The sequence below is a fragment of the Podarcis filfolensis genome (assembly GCF_964270895.1).
Source record: "Podarcis filfolensis genome assembly, chromosome: 17".
In the NCBI taxonomy this organism is placed as follows: domain Eukaryota; kingdom Metazoa; phylum Chordata; class Lepidosauria; order Squamata; family Lacertidae; genus Podarcis; species Podarcis filfolensis.
The window spans coordinates 7,495,466-7,519,334 of NC_139621.1; the positions used below are offsets into that span (position 1 = coordinate 7,495,466).

Sequence of the window (23,869 nt, forward strand, 5' to 3'; positions counted from 1 at the left end):
TGCTGCTCTGGCGGCGGCGGCGGCGGCGGAGGAGGAGGAAATGGCGCCGAGCTCGAAATCGGAGCGGGGCGGCGGCGCGTCAGGAGGCAAGCGGGGCTCGGCGGAGTCCGGGCGCGGCGGGAGGCGGGAGCATGTGGTGAGGCAGCTGGAGCGCGTCAAGGTGAGGAAAGCGGCGCGGCGGCCGAGGCCTGGCCCTGAGCGCCGGAGGTGGAAGGCGGCGTGTGGGAAGCGGTGGGGTCGAAGCGGTGGGGTCGAGATGGGGAAAAGACCCGGCGGGGATGGAGAGGAAATCTTAAGCGGGGCGGGGAGGGGCGGAAAGAAAGGCGGCCGGGCGGGCGGGTGTGTATGGCGGTGTTGGTGCCACGGCCGAGACCTTCCGCGCCGAAGGCAGGAAATGTCTATACTGTATGTTCATTTATTTATTTAATAAAATGTACACACCGCTTGGTTGATTGCTTCCCCCCCCCCAAAAAAACCCCCAAAACTCCTCAGAGCGGTTTACAGGAAGATAAAACATGAATGTCGGGGGGACGACGACCTCACACCCTACTTTAAAACATGCAAAAGTGAAAATGCTAAAGCAGATTAATACTGTATTACCTCAGCTTTCATCTGGTAGACTTGTCTAAACAGCAATGTTTTTAGTTGCATGACTACTGCTACTACTACTGTTACCATTACCCTTATAATATATCTATTTATATATACCACCCACCTTTTTCCCCTGACAGGGACTCTGCTGAGAACATAGGGAATAATAATTAAAAAGCAATTAAACATCAGTAGAATAAAAACTATAAATATATATGTGTGTGTGTACACACACACACACGTTTAGTCTAAACGTACAGATGAAAACAACAATCACAGCAGCAACCCCCTTATTAAAAATGGACAGTTCTCCAAAAGCTTTTTGGAATAATTTTCCTTTTCACCTGCCGGCAGAAGGACAATATGGAGGGAGCCAATTTTAAAATAAAATAAAATAGGTATTTTATGGTTTTCAAGAGTAACATCATAAACATAACATAAAAACAAAAAGAACACATAGAGTATATACTAGGAGGGAGCCTGTCTTCACTTCTCCAGGGAGGGAGTTCCAAAGTTATCTGGGAGGAGCCACCACCAAGAAGGCCTTTGTTCAATGTAAATTGGGGAAGGTGTGCATGTTTGAGGGTATGAATTGGATTTGGGGATACAAATTAGATTTTTTTAAAAAATTTGTAAGATAAATGTATGGAGATGGGATGGGAATAAGGTAGGTTATAACCATGTGAAAACACCTTGCACATAGTTGTGCATTGGGTATTGAAATCCTTGAAAGCTAACCAAGTTTTAGCCTTTTCTGTTTCAACAAACCAATACACACACCCCTCTGGAATTGCTAATACTGTAGGTATAGGTGTGTGTATTATGAGGAGAAACAGGTGTACTGGGAGAGTGAATGGCAGACTGTGATGGAAGTGCTGGAGAAGATTGTGTGACACTAGGGAGGCTGGTGAGGAGTGACTAGGATGAGGGAATGAGCTGCTGCCTGTGGTTGGGGGTGTGCAAGGAGTCTGTGAAAGATGGTGGTGGAACGTTGCTTTAAGGAGGGGTGGGAAACACATGCAGCTAATAATAATAATACAAAAACCAAAACCTCAGAGCCTGCTGTAGCTGGACTTCCCACTGCCCTTCACTCCACAGGCCCATCTGCTATCAACTGTTTCAGTGGAAGCAAGTCCAGTAGAGAGGAGGATGCATGCAAGGAGCACCTCACAGCTGGCCATCCCTACCCCTCAGGGCCTTTTTACCAGTAACTGCCCCGTGGGAAGGATCCTGATTACTTTTATACATTGTTATGTTGTGGTGTTTATTCATTCATTTATAAAAATGCAGTTTAATGTTACTTTTAAGCCATCTTGACAAATTTGTATGTAAGGAGGAATATAAATAATTGAAATAAATAAATAGTTTTGTGTGTGTGATGAAAGCATTAAGAATTCTTCCGCTAAAAGATTATTTATCTATGAAAGTGGATAGTTTGGTGGAGGTGAATGGTGTATGGAGGTATTTCTGGCTGTGTTGGATTAGGCTAGTGCAAGAGAGGCATATGTTCAAATGCCTGCTTTACCATCATGCTAATCATGTGACCTTTGGCTAGTCGTTCTTCTGTCTGTCTGATTTACTTCATTGGGTTGTGTGCAATGTTCGAAACTCCCATTGTTCTAGGCGCATTACGCGACAGGGAATTTCATTAGCGCGAGCAGCTTCTGAGCTCTGGGCGCAGTACTGCACCTAAGATTTCAGATTAAAACTGCAGAGTGGAAGGAAAGGAGGACCGTTTTTGCCTCCTCACTTCCAGCTACTCTCTGAAGAGACCCTTTTGAGAATATTAGGGGGGTGGGCGGAGGAAGGACTAGACCATGTGGAAAATGAACATAATATTTTAGCTGCAGTTCATTGATTTTCAGCTTTGTATTCTTGTTATAAAAAAAGCGCACCTAGGCATTCTGTTGTTGCTCCCATAACCTTGGTTTAAGGTGCCCTTTAGTTCCTAGCTTTCATATCTCAGTTTCTAACACTGGTTGGGTGGTTCTGGGTAAGACAAAGATGTTGTAATCTACAGACGCATGTGTAGGGAAAGAGCAAACATATTGAGAGAATGTGAAGTAGTATTGTGATGGAAGGAACATAAAATTGGGGAGGATGTAAAATTAATATCATAGAGGGGTTTATATTTTTTGTGAGTTGCGGAGACCAGTGGCATTCAGATTTACGGTTAGTGGTCAGCCGAGGACAGATCATCTGTTCCCAGCCATTTTCCCTCTTCTGCAGATATAATTCATTATTAATCTTTTATGTTGTGGCTTCTTGGATGAAGTACTTCAAAGCTTTATTGTCCTTTGCTTTGCCAGTCTTTTGGGGAGCCTTCTAGTAAAGAACATAATTTCTTTGCTAGATTGAACCAAAATCCTTCTAATTCAGCAGTCAGATGCTCCTGGAAAACTTGCAGGCAGGGCATATAGAGGATGGGTAACAACAGGAGGTTTTCCTCAGCACCTGTTAATCAGATGTATATTACATCTGTACACAGAGGTTCCTTTTTATTGTCACTAAAAGCATTTGGTCAGACCTATTCTCTGTGAGCATGTAAAATTACTTATAAAAGTAATCTATTGCTGTTGCTGCTGTCTTCTGTAAAGCCATATTGTGCTGTGTGAAGCCGCATTACTTTTTCTTCAATTTAGTTCGCCACCCCCATTTCTAAAGTAAGCAAGCCATTTTCAAAGCATGGGTTATGAATAAAAAGGTGGCTTCCTTCAACCACAATTTTTGGATCATATACAGTCGTACCTCAGAAGTCGAACGGAATCCATTTGACTTCCAAAACGTTTGGAAGCCGCATTGGACGTTCAGGTTCCAAAGAACGTTCGCAAACTGGAACACTCACTTCCGGGTTTGGGGTGTTCGGGAGCCAAAATGTTCGACTCACAAGGCGTTTGTCAACCAAGGCCCAAGGTACAACTATATAATGTAACCCAGAGTTCTTTGAAATGAAACAAAGTGTTAGCTCTGTCCTCCTTACGTCTGCTAAAGAGAAGGAAGAGAGGAGTGTGTGAGTCTCATTCTAGCTTATGCATTTAACACTAAACCATAGTTTAATGTTAAGTGCAAGCCAGCTATTGGGTCGTTGGCACCTGCTATCCCTCCTTGTGCCTTTAACACCAAAGCAAAGAGTATAAGTGAGAAGTTGGCCACTTTAAGTCCATTCCTGTTCATTTGTGCCATCTTGATTCTTGAGTGGAGCAGTGATGTTCATGTGCAACTAGAGGTATGGCTCATCTGTGCTGTAAGGTTTGCAGTTGATTTCTGCCAAGAATCAGTGACTTGTCAGGACCACAAAGAGGGCACCAGATGTTTCTGCCGCTGATTAAGCCCCATTAACACCCATGTAACTCTAATGTGGCCCACTCCCCCTTTTGACCATTTGTGGTACTATGTACATTAGATATGGCCTTGAGATCTTTAAGAGAACCTTCTTTACTGTCTTTGATACCCCTTGCAGATCAGTGGACAGCTCTCACCTCGCCTCTTCCGTAAGCTACCACCAAGAGTTTGTGTATCTCTGAAGAGCATTGTTGATGAACATTTCTTGTGTGCAGGGTAAGACTATGTCCCTCATTCTGTGATGAACTGTCATTGTGCTGGCTATTCCTTAGCTGCATGGGTGGTCATTCTACACATGGACCTGATAGTCTTAATTTGGCATTTTTCTTTGCAGGCACATTTTCCTTGGCTTCTCTAAGTGTGGGAGATACGTCTTGTCCTACACCAGCAGCAGTGGTGATGATGATTTCTCCTTCTATATCTACCATCTCTATTGGTGGGAGTTCAATGTCCACAGCAAACTAAAAATGGTATGGTTCAAGCTGCATATGATGGGTATGGAATTGAGATCTCCCCCTTGTTGTGAGTTAGGGGAATTAGCTTGGGGAATTAGCACAACTTGCCTTGTTATTGGTGGAACACTGTGGAAGGCACTTGGAAAACTTCAGGTAGTGGGAAATCAGGATTCAGGGAGAGTATTTTGCCTTGGCAGCAGGAAGTAGTAAGTATGATCTTTGGGCCATACTTGAAGTTGGATCCCATCAAATAGCTGGGTCAGGTGCGCCAATTCAAGGGGGCGATGTGTCTTCGGCTCCCTCAATATTTGTTTGAAGGGGGCCCAGTCCCTCCATGCTGCAAGGGCTGGTGCAGCCTTGCAGAAGGCTGCACAGTGTCGTGAGATGTGTGTGATGTCGCATGACACACACCTCCAATCTTGGGGGCAACTTGGTGCCTCTGAGCTGGGTGCTCACTGATTTGCAAAGCATGTGAACTTTAGTTCTCATGTGTGATTGCGTCCTGTCTGACAGTTTGCTAGGAAGGATTAACACATCTGTTGAAGCCAATGTAGAATAATATATTTGCCCTTACATACTTGCAGTATTTGCTTATCACAGGTATACAGATTGCTTCTTGATACCCAAGCACCTAAAAGCTGCAGTTTATCAATCTGGCTAACAGACTTTGCAGATAATTTATAGGTACAAAAACAAGTGTTAGTAATCTGTTTTTGGCAAGGGACGTAGTTTCTTTTTTGTGGGGTAGTGGATGCCATTTTTTGTGCTGATCACAAAACCTCTGTGCACTCCTGGGGCACATGTATTCTCTTATCAACCTAGACCAATTATAGTTGTGAAGATATACTTAAGAGCATAATAGCCCTGCTAGGTTAGACTAAAAGCCCATCCAGTTCAGTGTTCTGTTCTCACAGTGGCCAACCAGGTTCTATGAGAAGCCCAGAAGCACTAATGAGTTGGGCTGACTTCATTGCCCATGCTGAGACTGTTTCAGATGGGCTAGCTTGGACTTTATGATTACCAGGACAATCATGGGGTTGCATCATTTGCCCAGTACACCATTAGCCCAGCCCATGAGGCCAGATATACCCTTGACCTGGTCTTTGCCACAGAACAGATTGGTAATACTCCATTGTGAGTTGGTTGTCATGGATGGGTTGTATCCTGGTTAGTTTTGGGTTGAATGCACCTACTTCACTCTGTTAGTGGTGAGGGTATTGAGATAGTCTGTCTGTGGAGACTTATGGAATCTGATGGATTCCTGAATGCTCTGAGGAATTTTCTGTCTGATGCTCCTGTTGCTTCAGGAAGGATGACAGTAGAGCATAGCTGGTGTAAATCTCTGAATCTGACAGAACACAAGTGAGAGTGCATTAATGCTTTTCATGTGGCAGCAAAGGCAGATAAAACTGATTACTTTGGCACCCTTGCTTCTGCACGACTAGCAGAGCTTCCAGTGGTGATAGATTTTTTTTGTTACCTGGCCGGTAGAGCATCTCTCTGACACCCTTGGAAGCCTGTTTTGACCATTTTAGGGATAAAACGTATTTGGACTTTGCCCCCTGCTTTCCTCCTCTCCACGTACCCCTAAATCTGTTCCAGGGGTTCCCTCAATCCTCTGGAGATTTGGAGATGGCATGTGGGGAGGAGAGGGGCTCAAGCAGCAGAAATCCTTGTACTCCTTCCTGCTAATGCAAGGGGTTAGTTGAATCTTGCCCTAGAAATTGCATGAAAACATGAATGTGTCTAGAAGACCCTGGTGTTGCAGTAATGTTAATTTAAATTAATTTGGGACTCTTGCCCTTATTTTCCTCATGATTCAGGCTAATACTGATTTTTGCTATACATCTTTGCTCACAACACCAGTAACCTTTGAACTCATGCCCCATTCTGACACTACGTTTACTCCCCTCTCCACACTTTTTGTATTGAATTGTATGGATGTTTGCTTGCTTTTGTCTATTCTGATTTTGTCATCAATAAATTTGATTATGAATCAAAACGACTCCATTGGCGAAAAGAGTGCAGTTGAGGTGCAAAGCGAAAGACAGTTAGGTTACCTGGTTGGCTTTCTGAAAGAACTAAACTAAACAAAGAATAATACATTTCCCGAAGAATTCTCTTCACCCAAAGATTTGTGGGGAGGTGGGGTGAAGTGGAGGCTAAAGTCTTCTGGGGGGAAATTCCTTTCTCAGTAGAGTGATGGAAGGAAAGGATGAAGGGAGCTTATCAGCTTCAGAGGACAGGTCTCCCTTTTCAGGTAAGGGTGGGAAGCCAGTATGGCCTGTGTGCCACAGAGATGAGCTGATTAACTTTTGAGTAGATCTCACTGCCACCTTGTTCACTCAGGTGACCAATGGTAAAGAGGCTGGTGACCTCCTGAGGTGATGCTCGTACTAGGGTACCACAAAGGTACTAATGGGATCAAGTAGGCACTGAAGAGTAGAAAGGGGTGGGAAACAAAGCAAGTTTTCACAAAGCAAGCCAGAGTCTGATCATCTGTGGGGCAACTCATAGTTTTTAGTTTGCTTAAAACCAACCATGGCTTAACATGATGTGTGAACCAGGCCAAGGTGAATCTTTTTGAATTGAATGGAATTAATATTTGTGAACTGCTGTACACAAATAGGTTCTGATTGTTAGGGGTTACAAATTTAGACAAACCCCTACTAAAAGCAAACCAGTACTTCAACTTTTAGAGGGTATTATTAACTGGCTTCATGTTGGGTTGTGCTTGGGCCTGTCATGCACTGGCTTACAACAGGCTTCCAAACCTGGTGCCCTCCATGTATTTTGGACTATAATTGCTGTCATCCCCAGCCTGTGTGGCCAGTGGTCAGGGATGATGGGAGCTGCTCCAAAGCATGTGGTTGGCCACCTGTTCTGCAGAAATCTTATGTTCTTATGAAATGCACCAAATTTGGCAAGGCTGGTGTGCTGCGTCAATCAATGTTGAGTCTGGATTAATTATGTTTATATATGAATATAAAATAGCAATCTTCACAAATCTAGAAAACCCTTTTGAACTAAGGTTTAATCACAGAAGGTGCCTACTCCTTCCTCCGTGAATTAATACTGTACAGCTCCAAACCATTAATTGGTTGGGTACTAATGGGACTAATTTGTTGGATACAGGTTTTAAGTGTATCCTCCTTTTTTCGTGGGGTCATCTATTGCTAAGTCTCTTTTCTGAGGCCCAGTTGGGTTTTCTGATGTTTTACCAAGTGTCCTGCTCCTTCAGGTACGTCAGGTTCGATTGTTCCAAGATGAAGAAATCTACAGTGACCTCTACTTGACTGTATGTGAATGGCCCAGTGACTCCTCCAAGGTCATCGTTTTTGGTTTCAAGTATGTTTCTTTCAATGAAACTTGCTTTTGAGATTGAGTGCGATATCTGCCAGTTCAACTTCCCACATTTCCATGAGAATCAGGATCTCATTATACTTGCTTGAGGCATTCTGGATTACTGCTTATTGTATGCTGCCTTTTAAGGAATGCTAAAAAACAGGAAAGGTATTGGTGTCTTTACAAATTATTTAACTGACATGGCCCCCTTACTTTGATTAATTGAATCAAGCAAAAGGGTTGTGTCAGTTGTGTCAATATATTATTACCTTTTCTGAATCAAGGGTCTCTTCCAGATAAAACAGATGCTAGCAAGAATTCAGTTTAACAGGGTGTTCCTTTGCTGTTGAATGAGTTAGTGTGACTATGGAGAAGGATCATAGCTTAGTGGTGGAGCACACACTTTTCATGTAAAAAGTTGCTGGTGCAATCCCTGGAAACCTCAGACAGAGCAGGGAAAGTCTCCTGGCTGTGATGCTGGGGCACTGCTGTCATTCAGTGTGGTCACTTCAGAGCTTGAGCAAAGGATGGATGGACGGATACATGAATTTCCTCCTCTGAAAATTGCCCCTTCTCTCCTGGTAGTACCCGTTCAGCCAATGGCCTGCTCATGAACATGATGATGAGTGATGAAAACCATCGGGATATCTACATTAGTACAGTTGCTATGCCTCCTCTTGTGCACTGTCCCAGCTGCAGGGACATGGCCATTGCACATCCAGGTGAGTGGCCTATTGCTGGCAAAGTGCCCTAAATTAATAAACTTGGAAGGACTGACAGCTAAAGCAGTAATAATTGCACCTGTAATCCAATGTGGGGAAATGACAGGATTCACATCATTAGAAATAATAATAATAATAATAATAATAATAATAATAATAATAATAATAATAATATCTTTATTGTCATTGCCCCCTCTCGGGGACAACGAAATTACTTGACTGCTCCATAAAAACACTAATTAAACAATACAGTATAGTACAGCAAGGAAGATTAGATGACTTTCAAAGTCCAGGCTTCCCATTCAGGGCCGAGATCGCTCTGGAGAAGAAGCTGTTCTTAAGACGGCTCGTTCTTGCCTTCCTATGGCACCTTGTGGCATAAATCTGCTCTAAGGTGGAGAGTGGGCAGCCAACAATGCTCTCTGCTGCCTTAACAACTCTGCACAACTCCATCCTGTCCTGGGTAGTACAGCTTCCGTACCACACACATAAGCCATATACTTATGCTCAATGTAATACTTATGCTCAATGTAATTTTCCTAAAATATTTTCATATTACATGCATTTCCAGTTATTAAAATGTAGCAGTCACCAAAAGTTCCTTTTTATGAAACCAATAATCAATGTGAAACATTGAAAATTTATGGCCATTGAACTTTTGTTCATAGCCATAAAGAACTTTTTCAGTTTTAGAGCCATCCCAATTCCAAGGCTCAGGTTATAGTTTCATATTCTTTCTGAAGAGGTGCCAATCATTCTTCTCTAGAAATTCAGAAAACAACTATTTACTTTTCCCCTAAGTTGGTGCTGATGATCCTTTGTACATGCTCCTTAGGTGATCCAAACGCCAAATGTTTGCAGCATGGGTTCATGCTGCACACCAAGTACCAGGTGGTGTATCCTTTCCCCACATTCCAGCCAGCATTCCAGCTTAAGAAGGACCAAGTGGTGCTGCTTAATACCAGCTATTCTCTGGTAGCTTGTGCTGTTTCTGTGCACACATCAGGTAAGAGAGTATGGGGAAGTTTGTGTGTCACTTCTCAGCCTCTGGATGAGAGTCTGTGCAAGGTGAGCTTTGAGATGTACAGCCTCAAGTGTTGCATGCCTCTGTTGCATTTTAACACTGGGAATGCCCAGTTAAAACAATCATATGTTGAAGTTTCCTTTCATTTGGAACACTGAGAACATACCCCATTGCAATAAATTAAAGTGCTTCCACTTTTATGTATCAAAAAGAATTCTTCAGTCCTAAAAATCTACTTCAAACTGAGGTGAACTAACTTATTTCATTTTTATATTTTCTTTCAACCCCAAGGATTTTTAGTATGGCAAACAAAATAATAAAAAGGCATTGATGTTTAAAAATGCAAAATGACAGAACACTGTTTTTACCCTATTGGCTCTAAGTTTATACAGTTTTCAGACAAACATCTGAAAAGCCTGGCACTGGATAGATAACGAAGTCAGTGTTAGGCGAGTCTTTCTTGGGATGGTGAAAGAGACACTGCTGTTGCAGAGAAAGCCCTTTCACTGATCTCTGTTTTGCCTTCTGCTGCTTCTGAGAAAGTATAGGAAAGGGTGGACTGGAAAGGTTAATGAAGGTGAGAGGAATATTATTTTATTTATTTCATAAAGTTTATTCACTGCTTGATTATATCTTTAAAAAACCCTCGAAGCAGTTTACAGAAAGGTAACACAATAAAATCAAGAAAAAATCACAACCATACTTTAACATAACCTGAACTTTCTAAACATCTGGGTAGCCTTGTCTGAACAAGAATGTTTTTAGCAGGCGCCGAAAATACAGTAAAAGGCACCTGCTTCATATCAATAGGCAAGGCGTTCCAAAGTGTAGGTGGTGCCATACTAAATGATCAACTTCTTACAGATGCAGAAGAGGTATTATGTGGCACCTGTAGTAGTGCCAATTTCGCCAATTGAAGTGGGCACATGGGGCAAGGTGATCTTGTAGGCAGACTAGTCCCAAGTTATTAAAGGCTTTCTATACTAATAGCAACACCTTGAACTTGGCCTGGTAGTGAGTAGGCAACCAGTGCAGACCTCTGAGCACAGGTGTTTTACATGACCTTGTGTTGCAGCATTCTGCACTAACTGCAGCTTCTGGATCAAGCATGAGAGAAGCTTCACTTAGAGCGCATTGCATTAATCCAGTCTTGAACTAACAAATGCATGAACTACTGTGGCAGCGCTTTCCTGGTCCAGAAAGATGCTACCTGAGCCTCCAGCCACAGAGCTGGATCCAGAATCACTACCAAACTGTGAAACTGCTCCTTCAGGGGAAGCGCAACCCCATCCAGGGCAGGCAACTGACCAAATTCTTAGATATTGGAGCTACTTGCCCACAGTGCACCTCGGTGACCTCAGTCATTAAAAATGAAAGGTTCTATCAACATTTGTCCATCTTGGGGTGGGAAGTATTTGTCACGCTAAACTAAACTTTAGAAAGACTGTGCTGCTGCAATAAGGAACTGCCCAATTGACACTTGCATCTTTGGTCCATCTTTCCCAGTACTAATCTGTTTTGCAAATCCTTATATGGAGGTGCCAGGGATTAAAACTGCATTGCTTACTATTATTCTTCTTGTATATTTATTTATACTCCCCTCCTTTTTCCCTGGCGGAACTCAAGGCAGTTTACAGATTAAAAACAAGAATCACTAAAAACAAAAAGTGATATTTTAAGAAATGATTGATATAATTAAAACTATATACATATATAGTTTATGTATAATAATAATAATAATTAATAATAATAATAATTTTTTATTTATACCCCGCCCTCCCCAGCCAAGGCCGGGCTCAGAGCGGCTTACAAGCAATAATAAAAACAAGATGAATGATTACAACTTAAAAACAAAAATAAAATACAACATTAAAATAATGGAACATTAAAATAGTAAAATGTAGCCTCATTGCAGGAGGAGAAGGAAAAGAAAAAGAAAGAGAGGGAGGGAGGGAATCAAATTGGCTCCAAGCCAAAGGCCAGGCGGAGCAACTCTGTCTTACAGGCCCTGCGGAAAGAAATCAGATCCTGCAGGGCCCTGGTCTCATGAGGCAGAGCGTTCCACCAGGCCGGAGCCAGAGTTGAAAAGGCCCTGGCTCTGGTTGAGGCCAATCTAACTTCCTTAGGGCCTGGGACCACTAGGGTGCTGTTATTTATGGACCTTGAGGCTCTCCGTGGGGCATACCAGGAGAGGTGGTCCCGTAGGTACGAGGGTCCTAGACCGTGAAGGGCTTTAAAGGTCAAAAGCAGCACCTTAAATCTGACCCTGTACTCCACCGGGAGCCAGTGCAGCTTGAAAAGCACTGGGTGAATATGCTCCCATGGCAGAGACCCCGTGAGGAGCCTCGCTACAGCATTCTGTACCCGCTGGAGTTTCTGGGACAGCTTCAAGGGCAGCCCCGCGTAGAGCGAATTACAGTAGTCAAGCCTGGAGATGACCGTCGCATGGATCACTGTGGCCAGGTCGGGAAAGGTAAGGGACCAACTGCTTGATGCGGCGAAGGTGGAAAAATGTCGCCTTGGCTGTTGCTGTAACTTGCGCCTCCATGGAAAGGGAGGCATCAAGGATTACACCCAAACTCTTAACGGAAGGCAATGGCACTAATTGGGCCCCCGCAAGAGAAAGGAGTTGGTCCCTCATCCCCATGCCATCCCGACCTAGCCATAGGACCTCTGTCTTCGAAGGATTTAGTTTCAATCGGCTCCCACGAAACCATCCAGCCACAGCTTCCAAGCATCTGGTCAGTGTGTTCGGGGCCGAGTCGGTGTGGCCATCCATTAGCAGATAGAGCTGAGTGTCATCAGCATATTGGTGACAGCCCAGCCCAAAGCTCCGGATAATCTGGGCAAGGGGGCGCATAAAGATGTTAAAAAGCATCGGGGAGAGAATTGCGCCCTGCGGCACTCCACACACCAAGGAATGGCGCGACGACATTTCCCTCCCTAGTGCCACCCTCTGTCCCCGACCAGAGATAAAAGAGCACAGCCAGTTACGGGCTATTCCCTGTATCCCCACGTCTGCGAGGCAGTGGTCCAGAAGATCATGATCGACCATGTCAAAGGCTGCTGACAAATCTAAAAGGATCAGCAGTCCTGACCCGCCTCGATCCAGTTGTCTACGGAGGTCATCTGTTAGGGCAACCAGAGCCGTCTCCGTCCCAAAACCAGGACGGAAACTGGACTGAAATGGATCTAATGCTGATGTTTCCTCCAGAAACCTACCAAGCTGTTCAGCAACCGCTCTCTCAATTACCTTACCCAGGTATGGAAGATTTGAAACTGGGCGGTAATTGGATAGGTCTAATTATGTATGTATGTATATATATATGTATATGCTCCATTTCTGAACTAAACCAGTCATTGTCATAGATGTGAATTCTGCTTGAAAAAGAGATAGGCTTGTGGACAGGATGACGTCCAGCTGGCCTGTGGGAAGCAAGGAGAGCTTTGATATAAACAACATGCAGAAAAATATAAGAAGAGTCTGCTGGGTCAGGCCAGTGGCCCATCTAATCCATCGCAGTTCTCAGAGTGGCCATCCAGATGCCCATTGGAAGCCTGATTGCAGAACCTGAGTGCAACAACACTTTCCCATGCCCCTGAAACATTTTATCACTGCATCTTACCCCTTCCAAAGGGAACAAAATCTAAGATTTTAATCAGTTCTTGATATCTGACTATCTTGAAGTCATACTACTTTTGTTGGTGATTGAAAACAATGGTGCATTGGGTGCAGAAATTGCAATATATTCAGCATTTTCTAACCTTCCTTCGCTACCTTCTTTCAGATGACAGCAACTTTTGCCAAATCCTTTATGATAGGAGTCGTCAGCCCTGGTCTCCTGTTGAAGTCAGCCACACAGCTCTCATCTCACAGTGCCCTGCAGGCTTGGAAGAAGGGCTAGAAAGAGATAACTGTTACTGTCAGGGTGGAGCTGCACTGCAGCAGCCCCTTGCCGTGCCTCCGCAGGACACAGGAAACCATGTCTCCCCTGCTGTAGCTATGGCAAAGGAGTTTGTTGCGGACATCTTCCGGAGGGCCAAGGAAGCTAAAGGCACTGCCCCGATGGAAGAGGAGGCAGGCAGTGGGCTTCAGTGCCTTCTTGACTCTGATGGGGCCCTTGGCCAGGGCAGTTCAGCCTCTTGGGATCTAGGGAAGAGATTGGGGTCTTGCTTGCATGGCAGTGGCACTTGTAGCTCCACATCTCCTGGAACAGACAGCATCTCTGATGTGGATGGATCTCCCAAAGATTCACCCACTGCCAGTGCTGAACTGGAAAACCAACCAACAGAGCCAGGCTACGTGAACTATACTAAACTGCGTTATGTTATGGAGCCCAGTGATTCTTCTGAGACAGAAGTTGGTAAGTCTCCCTTTAAAACAAAGCACAGTGTTTGGGGAAGGAGCAAATGACAGGGTTTTGAATCTCTGGCATCTGGATCTGCAGGCACCAGCAAAGAGGCTCAGTAAGAAAGCCTGCAGCTGTGCTGGTTATTGATAGCCATCCTCTTCCCTAGAAGGCACAGAGTGTCAGGCCCATGCTTTTGTTTGACTTCCTGTATGTACAAGGAAAAGCTGTTTTCTTCAGCCTTGGGAATGTTTCCCACGCTGTCCCCGTTGTACAGCTACAAGCAGCAGTTTTCTTCTTGTGTGGCCCCTGATCTCGTGGGCTCCCTCTGAACCCTCACCCAACATTTGGGGGCAGGCCTGGCAGTGGGACTGCATGAGAGATTTTTGCTCTTCTCTTCTGGAAATATTGTGTACAACATAGGGACTTAAAAGTTTCCATGTCTCCTATTAATGTGAAGCAGTGAGGTGGAACTATGCTGAGGCATGGAGCCTAGTTGTCCTAGGCTGAATGGGTCTTGTAATGCCAATTCTACTAGTATGGTAGCTGATAGACCTAATTGTGACTCGTTCATAATCATAGCAAGTGGCTGTTGAAGCTCTTGAGAAGTAAGTCTATGTATAAGAGGCTAATTTTTATTTTCACTTTAAGGGCAATGGATTTGACAAATTTGATAATTAATTTGTGACTTCAACAAGAGAATACTGAGTGTGCATGTAGGGATTTTTCCTTGGGATATTTTCCTAATCCTACCTCAGTGTTAAGCAATATGTTTACAGTTGCGTAAAGGAAGGAATGTGTGTACTCTGCAGGAAAAGGAAAATCAAACTGTGCCAAGGAAAGCGGAATTATGTGATCTGTGTAAGTTAGGCAGAGGTGCTGTGTATACATCTTGCAAAATTTATTGGTCATAGGGAGGACCAAAGAGCTGAGCACAGCACTGACCACTGACATCCTACTTAGCTTCTCCCCACCCCAGTGGTGGATAGAGGGTGTTCATCTGAATTCATTCACTGAGAGTCTGAAGGTCTGCATAAAGTATGAATGGGGGACAGACCTGTCTTCTGCATGCATGTATTTTGAAACATGCTTAGCCAGAAAACTAGGTGCCCTACCATCCGTTGAGTCATTTTGAATGATGGTTCCATTATTGCTTCATTTTATGCCCTTGGACTGATTTAGGGTTGCAGGTCTCAACAACTCATCTTTCTGGCAAAACTAGGATGCTGCATTTCACCATGATTGCTTGGTTTTCATGTGTGCATTGTTTGGGTCCCTAGACTGGGAAACCTATTTCAGCCCAAGGATTCTGTTCCTTTCTGGGGAATCTTCCGAGACACACATGCCAGAGGTTGGTGGGACCAGAGGCAAATACAGGCAGGATGATTTATTTTACCTCCTTACAGTAGGCTAGTTTCTGTACATATTCATCTCACGCTCTCTCTGCCTCTGCTATCCAGATAGGCATTTTCAGAGTCACATTCTAGCCATGCAGAAACATGCCTGGTGCAAAGCAGGGGCAGTGAGGGGTATGGCCTGTGGAGGGGGATATACCCTGGGGAAAGTTCTGAGGGCCAGTTAGAGAGGCCTGGATAGCAGCATTTTGTCCTTGGGCCTGAGGTTCCCCACCCTTCTCTGAACCAATCAGAGTGGGGGATGTTGGGAACATGATGCAAGGAAAACCTTGCAGCAAGTAGGCTGTTTTGTGGCAGGGTTTGGCAAATGAAACATGATTATCTATGTTGGGGCTCTTGGCTTTGTGCTTGAGTTGGCTGTGGTGACAGGTCTGCAGCCATAGAAAATGTAGACCTCATGTCTGAAATTGTAGACTTGGCAAATGTTCAAAACATTTGACATGCATCTGTGGGCAGGGGTGTGCATGTGGGCCCTGCTGCAGTGTCCCCATGTGCGTCATTCTGCATGCTCAGTCTTCAACTTGCCCCATGTTGAGGTGGGGGGAGTCTTCAGGGGGGCTGTACTCATTTTGCTTGAACTCGAGTGAATTGCCTTGCACAGTTGGGAACCTGCTTTATCAAGGTCACCAGTCATGTGGAGGGCTCTTCTCCCACTCAGATGAAGTTACATAGAAGCCCCCTGCAGACCACCCCTTGCAGCATGAGGAGGGTTGCAAACTAAAGGAGGATTTGCTACATGTACAAGGAAATTGGACGTGGGAGTTGTGTACATGCCCTTGCCGCTGCCCACATTTAAAAGCATTTGGGTGTTAAGACACTAAGTATGCCTTATCTTTTCCTCTTGGATGGTTGTGCCTCTGTGAATCATCCACTTTCCACGAATCTGTACAATCTGTAGAATTGTAGAGTTGGAAGGGACCACACGGGTTATATAGTCCAATTACCTACAATGCAGGAATCTTTTGCTCAAACCCATGACCCTGGAGATTAAGAATATCATGCTCTACTGACTGTTGAAGCAGATTCAGTTTTAGACTACAAAAAGTCTGGGGTTTGGGGAAGACACTGTGAATCCACCCTTAGAAACAAATGTTGAGCCTTGGTTTCTTGCTGCTGTAATTGGACCAGTATGAGGAAACCTGGGTTTCAATTCCCTTTCAGGTCACAAATCTGGCTTGGTGGTTTTGCACATTGTTGTCTCTCAGTCTTGCCCACCACACAGCACATGAAATAATTTCTTATCTTTTGATTTTTGCATACTTCCACCTGTATAGTGATAGTGATAGGGCAGTCTCCAAATTGAGAGTAGAAATTTATTTATACTTATAAAATTTATTTATACTTGTAAAATGTGAAGAAGTCTAATATAATTGTTGGAAAGATGAAAATTTCCTTTTGAAGCATCCTGTTCCAGGTGCAAAGATTCTTTTGACCCCTGATGCGCGTGCTCCCCCCCCTCTCATTCTCACTAAATTTGAGCTTCTTGGACAGGTGCTTCATCTTGACATCTATTTGTTTTGACTGTGTGAGATTACCCTCTCCTTCGTCTCATATTGTGTTTACTTTCAGAATACGAGGATGATAAGATCTCCTTGCCATTTGTTGTGACAGACCTACAAGGAAGAAATTTGAAGCTGCTGAAGGAGAAGGCTGTCTGTCAGGTGAGGGTAGTTTCTGGTCCCAGCATCATTAGAGAAACTGGATTTGCAGCTAGCCTAGACTTGTGAGTGGTTCACTTAAACCAAACCATCTTGATTTGTTTCCCTTAACAAGGTGACCTAAAGTCACTGAGAGGAATTAATTTAAACTCAAGCAGGTTTCCCATTACCACTTACTTCCTAAACAGAAGTGTATACTGATTACTTCATATAACCAGGAAAAGTGTAGTTTTGTAACTAAAGAGAGGGTTGTATTCAGTGCTAGTCCTATTAAGAAGAGATTTGTTGAAGTTCATTGATCTAAGTTAGTCATGTCCACTTATTTCAGTGGGTCTGTTCCAAATAGGGCTAGCATTGGATACAACCCAGAGCCTTCAATACAGATCTGTTCACCTCCCAGAATGTTTAAACTGAGAGCTGAAACTCATTCAGAAAGGTATGTGGTATAGTCCTCTGCGGACTGCATCCCAAAAACTTGAGCACATGGAGGAATGAGCAAATAATTGAATGGCAATTATGTATGTACCAGCTCTTTGCATATGGAAAAACTAGAAAGTTGTGGAGAAAGATCTGAATACTTCCTAATGTGTTAATTGTCCCCAGGCTGGGAATTTTGACATTGGGGAACTTTCAAACATGTGACTTCCCCCACCTCCTTTCTGCAATGTTACAGTCCCTAGAGGGCTGAACTTTCTCTTTTCTAATCATGTAGAATATCATACTGATGGGCCAGACAGTGTAGGAAGTCCATCACACCAGCAATACGCCTACATATGGCAGGCTTTTGCAATATATTACAGCTGTGCCTTAGAGCCTCATCAGGGAGCAGGGAGGTTAGCAGCAGCCACATGCTCATAATATATGATGATGGCTTAAAGGATTATTAGAGGAGCAGAATCAGCTTTCCCCCTCAACAGAAGAGTGATCTATTTGGTTACAAAATGTCCTCTCTCCAACTGGCAGTGTTTCTAGTCCTAATCTGCCTTTGTCCTATGACAGTTACTGAGCTTTCTGCTGCTGAGATGTTGCTCTGTTAGTGTTGGTGCACTTGGCCTGCAGAACTCACTAGCAGAAAGTTGGCAGCCTTCATCCTGGCTCACTTGAGCCAACTGCTCATCCATCATCTGCAGCATGAGGTCACTTATGAAGATTGCAACTCTCAACTACCCTCCAGTGCTAAAAGGGAGCTGTTTTGATACCGGGGGGGGGGGGCAGCAGGTTCCACCTCAAATGAGTCTCTGGAAGATGCTCTTGGCCATTTTGACTTTCCCTGCCAAGCTTTGTTAGGATTCAAGTTATTTTAGATTCAGAGTTGGGTTTTGCACATTGTAATTTTTTATGCTGTAAATGTTTGAGAATTAAGAATTGTTTCAAGGTAGCTTTGGTGCAGGGCTGGCAATGCAAATGCTTCCCCTTTCCTAAATCCACATCTTTCTTTGCCTTTCCAGGGCCAATACTTAACAGTGGAGCAACTGACTTTAGATTTTGAGTATGTCATTAACGAGGTGATCCGGAATGATGCCTCATGGTCAAAGCAGTTTTGCTCCTTCAGTGACTACGACATCGTCATTTTGGAGGTAGGACCATGTTGGGTGTATTACCGCACTAACGATGCCCCATTTGGGTGCAGTTTGGGCCATTGAGGAACTGTGCTGCTCCTTGGTAATTTGCATCCTTGCAGCCATTGATTTCCGGACTTTATTTCCAAGGAAGGGCTCTATTTATTGTCTCTTTTATTAATTTTTGATAGCTACATCAAATCCTTTTAAAGTTAAAATGAGAGAGATGTCAACATAAATAAAATAGCCAGTGCATGTCTAGTTGGCATTGCTACATTGCAAGAGCCCTTGGCAATTGACCTACCTGTTTGTAATACCCTCTAGCAAACCCCACTCCTGTCTTTAAGTTTCTGGTTAGTTGTGACTGAAGGGGAGGCTGAAACACAGTTGCATCATTGTTTGAAAACCAGAACTCTCATTATGTTGGCCAGTAGTGCCAAGCCATACTTAAAATGCTGTGGCCTAAGTAACTTAGGCTGGTACATGTGAATTGTATTCAGTACCAGCACATGTCATCACCTGTTTATGACACCTCTGGATTTTCCAACTCAATAGGGCCTTTGAGTGTCCCATCCTGCTTTCAGGCATGATATCTAATTTGTACGGGAGCCTTGACTAATAAGGGGTAGCGGGAGACCTTCTTTTCTACCTCACCAAAGGTGGCTGATATGGATCCTTCCATTTTTAAAGACAGGGATGGCCAATTGTCTCCCTAGTGTCTGATTATAAGGTGCAAATCTTGCTACTGCTATTTACCTCTCATTTCTTGTGAGACATATCCACCAGATTGGAAGTGGTACTCTGCAACACAATCCTAAAACCTGCCCAGGGGAGAATTGAAAGGGGTGGGAGAAATCCTTCTCCCATGGTACAGTTTCTTGAGCCTGTGTGGCTTGGGTTATGCCTAGCCAAGGAATTAAGTGTGCTGTGTTCACCAGGGAATGTGAATTCAGACCTTAATTGCTTTTCCAGGAAGAGCTTAGCCCTTGTCCCCACTTAATTTTCTCAAGAAATTAAGGGCAGGATTTACCTGCTGAGTCCCATCAGCAGAAGTTGCTTCTTGCACAGTGGGGCTTCCCTCCCCCTCATTTTCCCCCTGCAATTGGCTCTGGGTGGGTCAGGAACTCCTGGAACAGCACACAGGGGGAGGAGAAGTGAAATTGTTCCATCTGGCAAGCTAAAATGCTTACATTGATGGAACCATTGCCTTAGTGTGATGTTGAAGTTCACCCGGTTGCTGATTTATAGTTAAGATAGCTTATCTCTATAAAAACATAAGGCACCTGGAACAAATGACTGTCCCAAAAACATTGTCTGTTCTGAAAGCTGTTGGGCCAGCATTTCTGACTTGCTGGTCCTGCTGTGAGTACAGTTCAGTTCAGGTAGTTTGCTTTTACCAGCTGTCAACTTTGCCTTCCTAGGTGTGTCCAGAAACCAACCAAGTTATTATCAATATCGGACTCCTGCTCCTAGCTTTTCCTTCTCCTGATGAAGAGGGGCAGCTCAGGTGAGTCTCTGTCACGCCCACCTTGGGCCTCTGAATATCTTCTCTCTTTGAAGTTCTGTTGTATTAGGATTTTGACACAGAAGGACTTTTGGTAGGGGGAGAAATCTTTTGGAGTGATTTACTAGAGTAGAAGGAAGCAGAATAAGCATTAATATATAGGGCTTAAAAGTCATACACTTGGCCTGTTTTGCTAGCTCACTTTTGCATTTTGGTCTCGATTTGGGTGGAGCTAAATGAATTTTTTGCAGAACCTCATTTTGTGTGTTGGGGGGGGGGGAAATAAGATTTTAATGAAATTTTACCTTCTCAGCAACTTTTTATTTCTGATGTGACAAATGTGGTCTCATGATTTGTCAAAATATTGCCCAATACTGCAAATAGTAACATTAATGTCATTTGTCAGATAGTCAAAACCACCCAGCTAGCAAATGTTTCCCAGTATTTACTCTCAGGTAATGAAATCAGATGCAAAATACCAATCTCAGTACTTGGGCAAAACTTGGGTAATAACTAGTATGTGAAAATAGCATCTGTGGAGGATATATATTGAGAGCAAATTACTTTCAGCTGTGGTTCTGAGTATCAAGTTCTCTTCCTGGAGCCAACACCTGGGCATAGGCTGGTGGAGGTTCATCAGTTGCTGAGATTAATCTTGGAGTAATTTACAAGGTATGTCGTTGTGAGGTTGGGAAGAGGATGTTGCTTTTTGGTGTTCACAGCTGCTTGTCCAAATTGCTGTTTTCTGCTTTTCACAGGCCAAAGACGTATCACACTAGTCTCAAAGTTGCATGGGATCTGAACACCGGTATCTTTGTCACAGTCAGTGTGGGAGACCTCACAGAAGTCAAAGGGCAGACCAGGTAAGACATTGTATGATGTGCCATAAGGAAAATCCATCTCGGACAGCTAGTTGACTTGTTACCGGAGGTGCACAGTGACTGGGTATATATTCAGTATTATGAACATTGCACCAAAATACCTTTTGAACGCTAATTCTTCATGTAAAACTACATCCATTTATTTTTAATTGGCTATGAAACTTAGGGCCTGTATTGAGTACAGTTCCACCCCCTGTATTTTTGTTGTAATCGGCTTAGTTGTTTTTTGTGAAATAGTCTATATTTTTATAAATAAATAAAATAATTAAGGAGCTTGCTAAAGCCAACTGTCACCTGTACCCATACTGCTTCACCTAAAACCGTTCAACACAGCTAAAGGGAGTTTATAGTCGAAATGAGTAGACATTTCACGAAGCCTCAGTCTGTTGTGGATTAATGATACCAAGATGGGGAAAGAAACTGTGATTTCTTCCTTAGTACTTTGTTGGAGACCTGTTTGCAGACTGTGGATGCTGACAGAGCCCCATCTTTCCTCCCTTAGTGGCAGTGTGTGGAGCTCCTACCGGAAAAGCTGTGTGGACATGGTAATGAAATGGCTGGTGCCAGAGAGCAGTGGTCGTTATGTCAACAGGATGACTAACGAGGCCCTTCATAAAGGTAACTCAGCACTTTCCAGGAGGCCCCTTGGTGCCTTCCTCAAGGCATAATGGTTATAGGTAAAGGGGACCCCTGACCATTAGGTCCAGTCGTGGTCGTGGCCGACTCTGGGGTTGCGGCGCTCATCTTGCTTTACTGGAAGAGGGAGCCGGAGTACAGCTTCCGGGTCATGTGGCCAGCATGACTAAGCCGCTTCTGGCAAACCAGAGCAGCGCACGGAAACGCCGTTTACATTCCCACCGGAGCGGTACCTATTTATCTACTTGCACTTTGACGGGCTTTCGAACTGCTAGGTTGGCAGGAGCAGGGACCAAGCAACGGGAGCTCACCCCGTCGCAGGGATTCGAACCGCCGACCTTCTGATCGGCAAGTCCTAGGCTCTGTGGTTTAACCCACAGTGCCACCCACGTACCCATAGTGGTTATAGTTGACTGCTAATGTTGAGGCAGGAAGCCTACTTCAAACCAGGGAGCCAGCTGCTGGTTTCTGTGCCCGTCAGGAGGACAACAGCACATTATCTTAACATTTTTCTGGTGTTAGATGATGGAGGAACGGATGTCTTTTTTCTAGGTCACAGGACTCATTCTCGCCCTTGCTGTTGCTCAGGGCTAACTTTAAGTTTCAGCTTCTTCCTGTGCCTCCTTCCTAAATTGTAATCTGGTGGATTCTTGGAACACTCGTGCCCTTTTGTGAATTGCCTGGCTCAGATCAGTGTGTAGCTAATTTCATGTCTTCCTCCTTCCCCCTGCAGGCTGCTCCTTGAAATTCCTTGCTGACAACGAGCGTTACACGTGGATTGTCTTATGAGGCCGGGTTCGGAAGCAAAGCTTACATCAGTAGTTCATTTCCTGCCATAACTGTGTGTCACATTCAACTACCTCCCTTGTTAAAAGTTTTTAATTTCCCTATCCCTTTTGACTAGACAGTTGCCCCGATGACCTTGAGTGCATCTTAATTGATTTGTGGGTAGAACCACACCCTCTGCTTCAATGTGTCTACATGTTGGGGGGGAAATACAAGGCTGGTCCAGACGCTCTGAAAAGCCTGCCTCTCCATGTAAGGTAGTCGTACTAGTTGGGCTACACAGGCTCCAACAGAAAGCAGCTGCTTCTGTGCAGTTATGTCCATTTGTACTTGGTGAAACTGCAAGGAGACTCTTAAGAGGTGAGTCTTCTACAGGGTTTGTCCTTGGGCCCAGAAAATGAAATGATTCCGGGGCAATGATTGTTAAGGAGACCAAAACCAACTTCCCTGTTTTGAGTTTCAGTGTTTCAGGACCCCCACCCCCCAGGGGATGGGGCCACAAATGTGTTTTTCATTCTTTTAATTTGTCTCAAGCAGGCTTTCTCTTCCCTGCAATAAACATTTAAATTTGAGAATGGCTGTTATTGTTTCATTTAATCTTTGAGAGGAAAAAACTCCTGTCACTTCCAAGGCTATATTACATTGCAGCCAGAGACGGGTTTAGGGTACTTCAGCTGGTTCAGCTATATTGGGTGCCAGAACAATGATGTAGAACAGAGTATGAGAGGTGGGGTGCAGAATTTTAGTGTTGCACAGGGTGCCGCTGAAATCTGAGAGCCCAAAGTCCACCACTACTGCAGCAGCAAGGTGTATGTATATTCCCAAAGCCACCGCCTGCAAACTTAGGAGATGCTTGTGCAAGCTCAAGATGCCTTTTTGCCTCTTTCAACGCAAGGCGATAGTGAAAATAAAGAGCGGTCCAGTTTTGCATTGTAGCAGCTTAAATGTTTTGTTTACCCCCTGCCTTTCTTCCTTATAATTCAAAGCAATGTACACAGACTTCCTAGCTGGAGTATCAATGCCCAGACTTGCTAAGGTTCAGCAAGGTTGTATTCTATCATGCACCTTCTGACCATATTCTGTCTGCCATTAACTTCTACTTTCTCATCCTATGGCACAATTTTTTTTTGCTGCTTTCAAGAGGGAGGGGAGAGATCGGAGAAGGGAAGAGTGGCAAGATTCATGGTGGATTGGGGGTGGGGAGGCATTACTTCCCCACCACTGAGCAGTATTCACTTGAAATCAAAGCTGAGATTTCTTCCTACACTGCAAAGCAGATATTAGCACATTACCAGCAAAACCACTAAAAGGTTGCAGTTTCAAGGCTTTGTGTCCTGGATTTCATAGAAATTCCTCCTATACAAGTGTGAATACCTCACAGTCCTATAACTGCTGCTATTTGAGAAGTCTTATTTCAGAAAAAATTGCTTGAAATTCTTTCCTGCTGGCTGGTAAACCACTCTGGCATTGCTGTTCTTCATATATAGCTGGTACAGGACTCTTTCAGCAGCAGCTACAGGATAGTGAACAACTGAGAAATAGCAAAAGTAAGCCAAACAGGTGTCTGGTACTCTTAAATGAGAAGACCCCATCTGCTTCTGT

General features: G+C 44.1%; 1 protein-coding gene across 1 annotated transcript; it reads left to right on the forward strand.

Moving 5' to 3' along the window:
• Nucleotides 1-6: 6 nt before the first annotated feature.
• On the forward strand, nt 7-22,842 carry DCAF15 (DDB1 and CUL4 associated factor 15). Its single transcript, XM_083593383.1, has 13 exons — nt 7-160; nt 4,052-4,149; nt 4,268-4,403; nt 7,630-7,736; nt 8,319-8,455; nt 9,291-9,461; nt 13,268-13,843; nt 16,813-16,904; nt 18,350-18,478; nt 19,882-19,967; nt 20,723-20,827; nt 21,348-21,463; nt 22,215-22,842. The coding sequence occupies exons 1-13, from the start codon at nt 41-43 to the stop codon at nt 22,268-22,270; spliced, it is 1,929 nt and encodes a 642-aa protein (XP_083449509.1). The 5' UTR covers nt 7-40; the 3' UTR covers nt 22,271-22,842.
• The last annotated feature ends 1,027 nt before the right edge of the window (nt 22,843-23,869 follow it).

Bases quoted from the DNA above. Each gene is read 5' to 3' on its own strand.
- DCAF15 (XM_083593383.1), top strand. From the start codon at position 41: ATGGCGCCGAGCTCGAAATCGGAGCGGGGCGGCGGCGCGTCAGGAGGC. The intron at 13,844-16,812 runs GTAAGTCTCCCT...GTTTACTTTCAG, and splicing joins TTCTTCTGAGACAGAAGTTG to AATACGAGGATGATAAGATC. The intron at 16,905-18,349 runs GTGAGGGTAGTT...TTGCCTTTCCAG, and splicing joins AGGAGAAGGCTGTCTGTCAG to GGCCAATACTTAACAGTGGA.